The sequence below is a fragment of the Rhinoraja longicauda genome, chromosome 8 (assembly GCF_053455715.1).
Source record: "Rhinoraja longicauda isolate Sanriku21f chromosome 8, sRhiLon1.1, whole genome shotgun sequence".
NCBI classification, from domain to species: Eukaryota; Metazoa; Chordata; class Chondrichthyes; order Rajiformes; family Arhynchobatidae; genus Rhinoraja; species Rhinoraja longicauda.
Genome location: NC_135960.1, coordinates 28775355 through 28788444, shown reverse-complemented (window position 1 = coordinate 28788444; position 13090 = coordinate 28775355). Strand labels below are relative to the sequence as shown.

The following is a 13090-nucleotide window of genomic DNA, read 5'->3' as shown; positions in this document are numbered from 1 at the left end:
ATCATAACTCTTTTTCAGCTATAAGTACCTGCCAACAGTCTGTCTGTCCCTTCCTTGTGTTATACTTGTATTTTAAATGTATGTTTTTAGTGTTCTTTAGTTTGTTTTATGTGGGGGTTGGGGGAAACTTTTTCTAATCTCATACTTCGACGGAGATGCAATTTTTTTTTCCCGTATCGTATCTCCGTCCGCAATGTGGCCTAACATTGAGGAGTTGGTGGCCTTTGCTGGAGACCGACTTTTGAGAGCTCCACTGCAGGGAGCCTATTGGTCTTTAACATCGTGGAGCCAGGGATCGACCGCGGAGCTCCAACAGTGGGTGCTTGCGTACTTAACATAACGGAGCTCGTGGTCTCTAGTCAGAGACCGACTTTGGGAACCAAGCTGCAGGAGCTTCGACTGCTCTGACGCGGGAGCTTCGACCGCCCCGACGTGGGTGCTTCGACCGCTGGCTGCGGGAGCTTCAATCGCCTCAACGAATGGTTCGACTTCCCCGACCGCAGGAGAATAAAGTGGAAGCAAATTGGACTTTTTTGCCTTCCATCACAATGAGGAATGTGGGGAATCCGCTGTGGTGGATGTTTATGTTAGCTTTTATGTAGTTGTGTGTCTTTTGTTTTCGTATGGCTTTATGGTAATTCGCATATCACTGTAATTGGTACATGTGACAATAAAAGACCTTTGAAACCTTCAATCCTTTGAATGAGATTTGCAGTAGATGTTTGAGGAAAGATTTCCTAGCTGAGGCCAGTTGCCTTCTACAGGGTATAAATATGTTGTGCAATCTTATTAAGCCTGCCTGGAATAATAGCCTAGGTAGATACAAAGTGCAGGAGTAACTCAGCGGGTCAGGCAGCATCTCTGTAGAAAAAGGATGGGTGACATTTCAGGTCGGAACCTTTTTCATAATAACCTTTTTGGCAAGGTATCGAACAAGCATCGTAACTGTTCACTGTGATGTGGTGAGGAGCAAATGTTGTTGGAGGAAGGACAAGGAAAATATTAGCAAAAAATATCCCAGATTGCAATGGAGTACTGGAGATGATATAAGAATTAGTTTGTTGTTGAACCCACCTTCTATATCAATTATTGTGGCAAGAGAAATGTTTCATGTGCATCTGAAACTAGTTTGTCTTGAAGTAGATGGTGACATTTTCCATGCAGTATATTGAAATAGGTTTGTAATTCAGAGCTATAATTGGAATTCATGTTATGATTAGATTTCAATACTCTCTTGTATTAATATTCTATCCAGTTTCAGTGACTGTATGGATGCAAAGATTGTTTATGCAAATGTGATGGACTAAGGTATGGGAAGAATTTATAATAAAGTAACTTTGAATTTCACCTTCCAAAACTGTTTGAAGGAGATTTTCATCTTTGAGATTTAAATTATGCTACAATATGTAGTGCAACTGTGAACACAGAAATGACAATTGTAAGGCATTTAGAATTACTTCTGTGTTATTTTTGCCTCCTGTAGATTACCATGTGGGACTTGGCGAATGGGAAGTTATTGAGAACAATAACTGATGCTCATCCTCCTGGGACAGCCATACTGCACATAAAGGTTAACTTATGAATACATTTAACATTAGAATTGTAATTTCCTTAATTAACACATGAATCCAGCATTTAGTAACTACAGTCAACCATTATGTTGTGGGGAAGTAAATATAATGTAGTTTTTAACTCATGGACATCATTGAAAGCTTTCAGAACTTCAGTTTAGTGAGTTCAACAATCGAACTATACTGAATAAAAACAGTAGATTGATAGGTTGTCATTAGTTCTTTTCAAAAAGTTGCTTTTATTTATATGGTTATTTTACATTTGTTTTTTATTGATACATATGGTCCATCTGAATGTTAGTGCCACAGTTTTTATTAAGATGTGAATGGCTGAAACATTTTGGTCATAATCAAAAGAATGGCCCCTGCTTCAAGTGCCACGTTCATCTTTCACTGGTTGTGATTTATGGTCATTTCAAAGGCTGTGGAATATCATCATCAAAAGTGAATTAAAATGCAAAGTGGATTTTAAAAACAGAAATAGTAAGAAACTAATTACAAGTACTTTTTTATTGCATACCACTGTGGAGAAAAATAATGAAGTGATAAGAGTAAACAGACATCTGGGAGAATATCTTGTGTGTTTAATATTAGCTTGAAAGTTGATTTTTAAGTAGGATCTTTAAAACACAACCATTCTGTTGATTTTGCTTGTAATAGATGTGAATGATCCTTTTCATTGCAGTTCACTGATGACCCAACCATAGCCATTTGCAATGATAGCGGAGGCTCAGTTTTCGAACTCTCCTTCAAGTAAGATGTGTTTTTTGTACATTGGGGAGAATGTTCCCCTTCACCAGAGGAAAACCTTATAAGTGCTCCTTGCATTACCCTCTACAGAATTTATGCTGACTGATGATGAAACATTTGCTTTAGATTAACCTTGCTGCAGGAGTCTATGCGCAAGATTAACAATGTTATTTTTTAACTAAGTTTTAATTATATTACATCATGTCATCCCAGAAAAACAATGCAACTTGGCCAAATGGTTGACTGACAAGAGTAAAGGTGAAATGAGGACACGTTATGAATTTGATTTAAGACCTCGGTGTTGCAAAGTGCATGAGATGGGAAGCGTTGGAGTGCAGTTGAAGGGAATTAGAACTAAGAGAATTGTTTTATGAGATGGAGTGGTGAGAGGGATTGGCTGCTGTGGAGGTTAAGATTGGCTGCTGGAGATCATTTGGACATGGGAGGCATGTCCTAACAAGGATCAGGCCCAGAAGCTAGATTAAGTTGTTAACAGGATTGTGGATCAGTTGGGAGATCAGTTGTGAGGGGCAGGGAATGGGTCAGATGGCTGATTGGTGACAGGTAGACAGATTACGGGTCAGTCAGATGGCAAAATGGTGTCCCCCCCATTTCAGGGCACCATAATGTTTGGGACACAGCAATGTCATGTAAATTAAAGTAGTCATGTTTAGTATTTTGTTGCATATCCTTTGCATGCAATGACTGCTTGGAGTCTGCGATTCATGACATCACCAGTTGCTGGGGGTCTTCTCTGGTGATGCTCTGCCAGGCCTGTATTGCAGCCATCTTTAGCTTTTGCTTGTTTTGGGGGCTAGTCCCCTTCAGTTTTCAGTATATAAAAGGCATGCTCAATTGGGTTCTGATCGGGTAATTGACTTGGCCACTCAAGAATTTACCATTTTTTAGGTTTGAAAAACTCCTTTGTTGCTTTAGCAGTATGTTTGGGATCATTGTCTTGCTGTAGAATGAAACGCTGGCCAATGGGTTTTGAGGCATTTGTTTGAACTTGAGCAGATAGGATGTGTCTATACACTTCTGAATTCATTTTACTACTACCATCAGCAGTTGCATCATCAATGAAGATAAGTGAGCCAGTACCTTCAGCAGCCATACATGCCCAGGCCATAACACCCCCACCACTGTGTTTCACAGATGAGGTGGTATGCTTTGGATCTTGGGCAGTTCCTTCTCTCCTCCATACTTTCCTCTTGCCATCACTCTGATATAAGATCATCTTCGTCTCATCTGTCCACAAGACCTTTTTCCAGAACTGTGGTTGTTCTTTTAAGTACTTGGCAAACTGTAACCTGGCTATCCTATTTTTGCAGCTAACCAATGGTTTGCACCTTGCAGTGTAGCCTCTGTATTTCTGTCCATGAATTCTGCAGACAGTGGTCATTGACAAATCCACACCTGACTCCTGAAGAGTGTTTCTGATCTGTCGGACAGGTGTTTGGAGATTTTTCTTTATAAGAGAGAGAATTCTTCTGTCATCAGCTGTGGAGATCTTCCTTGGCCTGTCAGTCCCTTTGCGATTAGTAAGTTCACCCGTACTCTCTTTCTTCTTAATGATGCTGAAAACCGTTGATTTTGGTAAGCCTAAGGTTTGGCTGATGTCTAACAGTTTTATTCTTGTTTCTCAATCTCATAATGGCTTCTTTGACTTTCATTGGCACTACTTTGGTCCTCATGTTGATAAGCAGCAATAAAAGATTCCAAAGGTGATGGAAAGACTGGAGGATAGACTAGGTGCTGAGAGCTCTCTTGTACCTGCATTAAGGAGGCAATTAAACACACCTGAGCAATTACAAACGCCTGTGAAGCCATGTGTCCCAAACATTACGGTGCCCTGAAATGGGCGGACTATGTATAAACACAGGTGTAATTTCTACATGGTGAAACCAAAATGTATAAAAATGGCCTTTAATAAAATCTGACAATGTGCACTTTAACCACATGTGATTTTTTAAATTACAAATCTCAAATTGTGGAGTACAGAGGCAAATAAATAAATGATGGGTCTTTGTCCCAAACATTATGAAGGGCACTGTATATCAATTGGAAAGGATCCATCTGAGGTCGATTCTCAGCACCAGTTTCTAGCATGAAACCTGCTGAGAGCAGGTCCGCATTATAAAGGGACAAGCAAGGCCTCAAATATTGGACACATCTGTTTCCTCATGATCTATAGGCTACTCATTCAGATCGATATCATAGACGTTGTCTTCACAGATCCCAACAATGATCAGAGAAGAAAGCAAATACATTTTGTTTAATATTTGCCACTTGCAGTTAAGTTTTAATGTATTGTGATATATAAACTTATTTTTTACTTAATCTTGTTCATATTTTAATCTAGCACGACCTTATTTTTTTAATGGAGTAATCATTCCTGTAGTTTTAATTCACACATCTGCCGGTTGTTTTGTATCTGAATGTTATTCTGTAATTTTGATCTTAGGAGAGTAATGGGAGTGAGAACATGTGAGTCCCGCTGCTTGTTTAGTGGAGCTAAAGGTGAAGTTTGCTGCATTGAACCATTGCTCGTAAAGCTGGAGCTGAGAGATCACCCGATAACACAATATGCGCTGTTGGCGATGGCTTCTTTAACTAAGGTATAAGGGATAAAAAAGAATTGACACACGCCTAGTCTCGTATGCTTTGCTATCTCAATGACTAACAAAGAAGGTGTCTATGTATTTGAAAGCAAAGCAATATATGAAGCCAGGTACAAAGTGAGAAGAACCAAAAGTTTCCAGAAGTTGTTCAAATCTGCATTATCATCATACTTTGGTACACCATTTCTCCCATTACCAGACTCTCATCTTCCTTCCTGGTAACCTTCAGCATGTCCAGTCGTCCCTTACAAGCCTCTGATCCACACCAATTTGTCCAACGTCTGGTAATTCATTCCAATCCAGGCAACATCTGTGTGTACTTCTTCTGCACCTTCCTCAAAGCATTCACATCCTTTTTATTGTGTGGCAAACAGAATTGCACACAATTCTCTATATGTGGCCTATCCAAAGTTTTATGCAGCTGCAACATGACTTACCAATTTTGATACTCAATGCCCTGATCTGTAGAGGTTCATTCGCTGTTTGTTTTCTTTACCACACTATCCACTTACGTTGCCACTTTCAGTGAACTGTGGACTCGCACTCCAATATCCCTCTTTCAATACGTGCTTCTGAGAGTTCTGCCATTTAAGATATACTTTCCTCTTGTATTTGATCTCTTAAGATGCAACAGTTTGCACTTTTCTGGATTAAACATCATGTGCCATTTTCTCTCCCAAGTTTCCAACTCATCAATATCCTGCAGTTTCACTTGATTATTTTTGATTATTTTCCTCGCTAACTACACTATCTTGTTAGTGGAAAGCATTTTGGTTTGGTAAAAGTAACTGCTATGGAAAAGTTTCATGAGATTTACTGGGTTTAAATGCCATATTTCTATTGTTTTTCAATCCACAATTCTAAAAAGCAATCTGTTTGAGTTATTATTTCGTTGCTGTTTGTGCTGACATCTTTACAACATTGCTCAAATTCAGAAAGTACTTAATCGGTTGAGTCTATGAAAGGTTGGTATGAACCTTTGAGTCACAAAGCTGACTTTCTCAAGGTCAGGCTTTGTGCTGGCTCTGCAAAAGCTTTTAAGTAGTCAGACTAATAACGTGAACAAAGTTGTGTTATTTCACATTGAAGGTATTCACTGATAATAATGGGACACAATGGGGCAGGGAACCCCTGAGGAAAGGTAATTTCAAATGACAGTAATGTAGGAGCCATGATGATTACTACTAAAGATGTTGTTCCTTACATTTAGCATTTTTCTGCAGCTATAATGTTTAAATGCTGTAACATCATATTCTGCACTCTGGTATTTTTCTTCTTGCACTCCCTGTTGTACTCGTACATGGTATAATTGCATGGTCTCATCTGCCTGTACAGCATGCAAAACAGTTTTCCACTGTATCGTGTACACACAGTAAAAAAAGCAATACCAGTACTAATAATATATGTTGAATGAGGACGAAGTAAAGGTGAAAAAGATTGTTGATTTCTACAGATAAATTAAGCCAGAACATTGGAAGAGAATTGTTGATGGTATTATTGTTAATGAAACTGACGCTACAGAATGATATTGATATTGATCAGCTGTAGAGTGGGCAAATAAATGGCACACAGGAATCTAATCCCAATACGTTTGAGGTGGTACATTTTGGGGTGTCTAATAATGGGTAGGACAAATGCCATGAATGGTAGGCATATAGGAAGTATTGAGAAACATTGGTGTGCAAGTCCAAAGCTCCCTGAACGAGTCAGCACAGGTATATAACGTTGTGAGGAAGGCATACATTATGATGACCTTTATTAACCATCGCATGGAATATAACTGCAGGGAGGTAATAGTAAAGCTTTATAAAACATTGATTAGCCCACAGCTGTAATATTGTATCCATTTCTGGTCACCACACTAAATGAGTATCATGATTGGACCGTAGAGGGTCCTGACCTGGGCTTCTACGTGGCGATTCGGGAGGCGTTGACACCGCGGCGCCTCGATAAAGGCCTCCGGCCGCGTTCCCAGTCCACAGCCGCGGCCCATCGGGAAGCCTTCTAGCCACGCGGCCCATCGGGAAGCCTTCTTATAAGTGGAAGTCCATTCCATTTGCAGCTCTGAGGCCACTCAGTTTCCAGAGCAAATTTCTTAAGTGGCTGGTAGCTATGTTTCGAGACTGCAGATGCTGTAATCTGGAGTGAAAAGAGAGCAAACTAAAAGCTTGTAAGTGATGGTGATAGGTAGGGATGAAGAGAAATCTTTATCTTATTTATTTGTTCTTATCTTATTGTTACTTTTTGTTACTACATTTTGCCAAAAATTAGTGGGATAAATCCAACGAAATGGTTTGTTTTTAAGGTCTTGGTCATTGGATTGAAACCCTCACTGAAAGTTTGGCTGACATTCCCATATGGAAAGGTAAGTGCATTTTTGTAACATTATCTTCCTTTAACACATTAGAATAATTAGAGCATTTGTTCCACCTATACCTTCAGATATAACATCAATAATGACAGTCTTTAGATGTTTATTATTACAATTTTCTTATTGCACGGAAGGTTGTATTTCATTTCAATTCATCAGTATTCTTCCAAACAGAATAGACATGGTCAAGAATTGTGGGAATTAATACAAACTTCTTATGGCTCTCTGCCGTGGTGCACACATTCTTCATCAAAGTGGGCAAAGTGTTCCTCATTTGTAGTGCACATTCAGAAATTGCATGATCAATCTGCATAACGTTTGCAGTAACGCAATATGGTAGATACATGATGATTTAAACAGTGTAAATCATTGAATGTGCCTCACCATGACTAAGTTATTGACTATCTGCGTGATAGGTTTATTGAATTAACATACAAATTTTAAAATATCTTTCTGATTATTCCAGACGAACCCAGCAAGTGTTCCACTTTTATCTTGGCAATTTGTAGCAGTGCAGAGTGCTGTAATGCCCATGCTGGCCTTTTGTAGGGGAAATGCCATACATTTCCTTCTGGTAAGTTTACAAATATGTGAATTTACATTTGAAGAGAAGAGCTTGGAAATTTTTTTCTCCACAAAATATTTGTTAACAACATTCTTCATTACAAATTCTTTGGTTCCTGAAATACTTAGTGACATGTCAATGAAATTAAAATGCTTCAGTCTTAACTAATCTTGAAAATACCATTACAATGGAATTGGTCTCTCCGCCACTCTCAAGCTCTTTAAGTGAAAGTACATGTTACAGAGAACTTCTGTTTGTCTCTAAAATATGAGGCATCTTGGGTTTTCATTGATGTGATAACATAAAAATAACACTCTGTTGCGCATCTGCCAATGCTTGGCATCCCCCAATCATTAAACCAAGACTAAAATAAATTCACTAAAATAATATCAGGTGCATGAGATGATGGTGATGAAGGAGAAGGAACTGGAATTGGTTTCATAAGTTCAGTATTTAGAGTCATGGAGAGAAATAGCAGGGAAACTCAAAGTACGCACCGATTACCCAGATACAGTACTCCTGCATTTTTCTGTCTTCCCACATTCTCATCCACTTCCTGGATTCTACCTGCTCACCTCGATAGTGGAGCTTAAAGGCCAACTAGCCACCATCCCATACATCTTTGGTAATGTGGGAGGAAACTAGACCACCTAGAGGAAACACACACAGCCAAAAGGGTGAACATGCAAACTCCACGCAGTGTCCAAGGTCAGGATTAAACCCGGGTCTCTGGCTTTGTGAGATAGTAGCTCGACTAGTTGCATCTGAGCAGTTTATGAAAATAAAGTCTGTGACTACTCACCCAATCGTGTTTTTCGATATGCGAGTTAATATACCAATCTGTTTTACAGGCTGGTGGATCCAACACATTCATGCCCCCATGTACGTTTCAGAAGGGCCCAATGGCGAGTGATTAGGAGTAAACTTCCCTTTTATTTCTCTGTCCCTCCACAGCCAAAGAGATGTTGAAATAGACTATGAACCATTAACAGATCATAAATTAGGAACATTTTGTTCTTTACAATTCTACATCCACACCATTGGGAAGATTCAGTCCGGTACCTGTGCATAACAATATTATTAACTAAATTATGTACTTATGAGCAATTGCTTGAAATGTCTGAAAAGGTTCATCATACATTATCTAAATTTCCATCCCCTCTTCCAGTAAAACACTGTTTGGTAAACTCCAAATTTGAATCTGTTTTAAAAATGAAAATTCTACATAGTGTATGTACCCATTTCAACTTAAAATACCCAAGTGTATATTTGGTTTTGTATTCCCTTTCTAGAGCTAGGGAGTGCGATAACATAGGATATCCACAGGCCAATATGACATACTAATAATACTAAACAGTTGTGTTTTGTATTTTGATTTTTATGGAAATCAGTTGTAGTATTTTGCAGTAATTTTCAGACAAGTTGACATGCAAGCAAAGCTTTTGTTTAAATTCATGGCTGTTTTGCTGAATATGCGCTTATATTTTCGTATGTATTTGCATTAATATAGACCACATTTACAGCAGTAATATATCTAATAACAGTTTTTGTACTCTTTGTAGGTGAAGAAAGATGAATCTGGAGCTATACATGTTAGCAAGCAGAGACAACTACACCTACACTATGATCTCATCAACATAACAGTATGTTTTGATTTTCTGATTTTGTACTCATCCATTTGTTTTAGTTTAGTCTATCATTGTCACGTGTACTGAGGTACAGTGAAAAGTTTTTTGTTGCATGCTATCCAGTCAAAGAAGACTTTACATGTTAACAATCACATCCACAGTGTACAGATAAAGGATAAAGGGTGCAACATGCGGAATTACACTTGATATCAACTCTTCTCATTCCGATTTGAGCAAATGTCATGTATAATTTCTTACATTTCATTGGTGCTCGAGAGGAACTTCAACATATCCTTTTTTAAAAACCCTCAATTTGTTTTGTCTTTAATGTGTTTTTTTGGCTGATGCAGAGCAGATGTTTAGTAAAACTGTAAATTAACTGTTAAAAGGAAAGTTCTTCATCTGGATAAAGTTCAATAATGGGAACTTCAAGGGTTCGCATGCCCTCACAAATTCAGCCTTAGTCTTCCTATTCGGAAGTCAAAGTAATTTATATTGCATGTTGCCAAGTAATATTTACAGAACATGTTCATATTGTCACAAAGCAGAAGTAAACAGAAAAAGTACACTATCAGAAAAATCATACTGTAGACACAAAATGCAGGAGTAACTCAGTGGGACAGGCAGCATCTCTGGAGAGAAGGAATGGGTGACGTTTCGGGTCGAGACCCTTCTTCAGACGTCACCCATTTCTTCTCTCCAGAGATGCTGCCTGTTCCGCTGAGTTACTCCAGCATTTTGTGTCTACCTTCGATTTCAACCATCATCTGCAGTTCTTTCCTAGAAAAATCATACTGGTATCCTCTTATACTGCTTTATAAATCTATATTTTTTGCTATATATCATCATCATCATCATCATATATATACAGCCGGAAACAGGCCTTTTCGGCCCTCCAAGTCCGTGCCGCCCAGCAATCCCCATACATTAACACTATCCTACACCCACTAGGGACAATTTTTACATTTACCCAGCCAATTAACCTACATACCTGTACGTCTTTGGAGTGTGGGAGGAAACCGAAGATCTCGGAGAAAACCCACGCAGGTCACGGGGAGAACGTACAAACTCCTTACAGTGCAGCACCCGTAGTCAGGATCGAACCTGAGTCTCCGGCGCTGCATTCGCTGTAAAGCAGCAACTCTACCGCTGCGCTACCGTGCCGCCCATATATATCTTGCATCAGTAAACTATTGCTTCTTTGTTCTGCAGTCTTTCCTTCATTAATGCTATTTTTATTATTCATATATATATTTACTGAGGTGGAGAAGCTTTGGAAGGTATTTGTGGAGCTGTGGACTAGACTGATTGATGTGTCCCACAAATTGGATTTTGTTTTTCGGAGGAAAGGAGTTGAAAGAAGCTTTGGAGGGTATTTGTGGAGCTGTTGATGTACTAGATTGATTGATGTATCCCACAAAATACGGAGAGCAATTATAATAGTGCAAAATCCGCAGTGGTTCAGTACTTTGGTAGGTTTGTAGATGGGGTTGTGCAGTGTAATTCAAGAACCAGATGGTTTATTCAAGATCCTGATGGCATGAAGCTGTTCTTGTACCTGGAGGTAATGGTTTTCAGCATCCTGCAACTTCCTCCCAATGGTAGCAGTGAGAAGAGTGTGTGGGTAAGGTGGCGTGGGTCTTTGATGAGATTAGCTGCCTTATTGGCACAGCGCTTTCTGTCAATTCCTTCAATGGCGGGGAGATCAGGTATCCATGATGGATGGTCAGTGTCCGCCACTTTCTGCAGCTTCTTTTTTTCTTGAGCATTCGAGTTTCTGTATCTGGAAGTTACACTGAATAGGAGTTTGATATAATATTCAGCGACATGATGAATTTCCTCAAATTTTGAGGAGTTGGAGGCATTAATAAGTTTTCTTCGTGATTGCATCAATGTACTAGGCTCAGGCCAGATCATCAAAGATGCACTCCCAGCAACCTGAAACTGTTGACTCTCTCCACTGCTGTCCCACCAATGAAGATAGGTGAATGGTTCCTCGGCTTCCCTTCTTGAAGTCAACAAAGAACACCTTGGTCTTGCTAATATCAAGAGAAAGATTGTTGTTCCGTCAGCACTCAACAGGGGGATATACTTGTTAACCATTAATGAGGGGTTCAATATGGTGGTATCCTCAATTGGCCTAAGATGACGTTTGAGCTAGGTCTTGCTCCATGCTCCATTTTGTTTAGTTGATTAGTTTCACCTATCGCTTTTGCTATATGTTATACGTTTGCTATTTGTTATATGTATCCTCAAGCCTTTTGTCCATTTTATGTCAACATTAATTTACTGCCTTTGGCCCTCTTACTCTCTGTGGCTTTTAGTATTGTCTATGTTCAGCATGGCTGCCTCCTATTTTATGATATCTGCTTTTTCTGTCTCATTTCAATATCTAGAATAGATATTGCAAAGTTTAATGTAGCTGTGCGGGACAGGTTTATACACAGAGGATGGTGAGTGCTTGAAACACGCTGTCCAGGGTGGTGGTTGAGGCAGATATGGTAGTGGCATTTAAGATACTTTTGGATAGGCATATGGATATGTAGGGAAGGGAGGGATATAATGTCAAGACCAAACCTTATCACAGGCAGATAAAGTTTGGTCTTGACATCATGTTCGGCACGGACATTGTGAGCCTAACGGCCTGTTCTTTATATGCTCTTCCTTTACCATTCTTGGTATTTTTTACTATTGGCACAGTCTCTTTGAACCCATCCAGTTGACTGCTATTCCTTTTAGTTTAGTTTAGTTTAGAGATACAGTGCGGAAACATGCCGTTCGGCCCACCGAGTCCGCACCGACCAGCGATCCCCGCACATTAACACTACCCGACACACATTGGGGACAATTTCACATATATACCAAGGCAATTAACCTACAAACCTGCACATCTTTGAAGTGTGGGAGGAAACCAAAGATTTCTGAGAAAACCCACGCAGGTCATGGGGAGAATATACAAACTTCGTACAGAGAAACACCCGTAGTCAGGATCGAACCTGGATCTCTGGCACTGTAAGGCAATAGCTCTACCGCTACGTCCCCGTGCTGCCCATTTTTAGCTTACCCATTTTTGGTTCCAATCCACTTTTTCAAATAATAGGGTAGGTTTTCTCTAATAAAATACTTTGCCGTACCCTGTCCTTTTATTGTCCCTGTCCTATACATGATTGATGCCCTCAAAGTTTGTTTGACTGAAAGTTGCAGTGGTGCACTACACGGTTCTTCAGTTGCCAAAATCTAGCTCTTGAAACCCCTTACCAAATCCTTCTAAGTTATTTCTTTAAGATGCTGTTAAAGCCAGTCTTTTTACATTTGTTGAATATCTCTTAATATGTCAAATAATGTTCAGTGAGGAAGTTGCACCCACAAAGGAGCTCCATAAAAATAATTCATGTGTTTGAATGTACAGATATTTGATGTGTCTACAACTGGCCACCAGATCTTTCCCCATGGGATCCACGTTAATTGGTTTTCCTATTTTCTTACAGTGTGAACATTGCAACATGCCTGAAGGTCAGCCTTCAGACAAAACACACACAATGCATTACTTCACTTAATGGTTTAGAATTTTTTTGCTGTTTTTA

At 39.4% G+C, this 13090-nt stretch overlaps 1 protein-coding gene across 3 annotated transcripts in view; it reads left to right on the top strand.

The window, feature by feature from the left end:
• The window catches only part of vps8 (VPS8 subunit of CORVET complex), a 432205-nt gene that overhangs the window by 28269 nt on the left and 390846 nt on the right, over positions 1-13090 (top strand). For all 3 annotated transcript variants that reach the window (XM_078403484.1, XM_078403485.1, XM_078403483.1), the window contains exons 8-13: positions 1484-1570; positions 2257-2324; positions 4786-4939; positions 7248-7307; positions 7780-7887; positions 9441-9521. In XM_078403484.1, coding sequence (XP_078259610.1) covers positions 1484-1570; positions 2257-2324; positions 4786-4939; positions 7248-7307; positions 7780-7887; positions 9441-9521 — 558 coding nt within the window. The remainder of the gene's footprint in view (positions 1-1483; positions 1571-2256; positions 2325-4785; positions 4940-7247; positions 7308-7779; positions 7888-9440; positions 9522-13090) is intronic.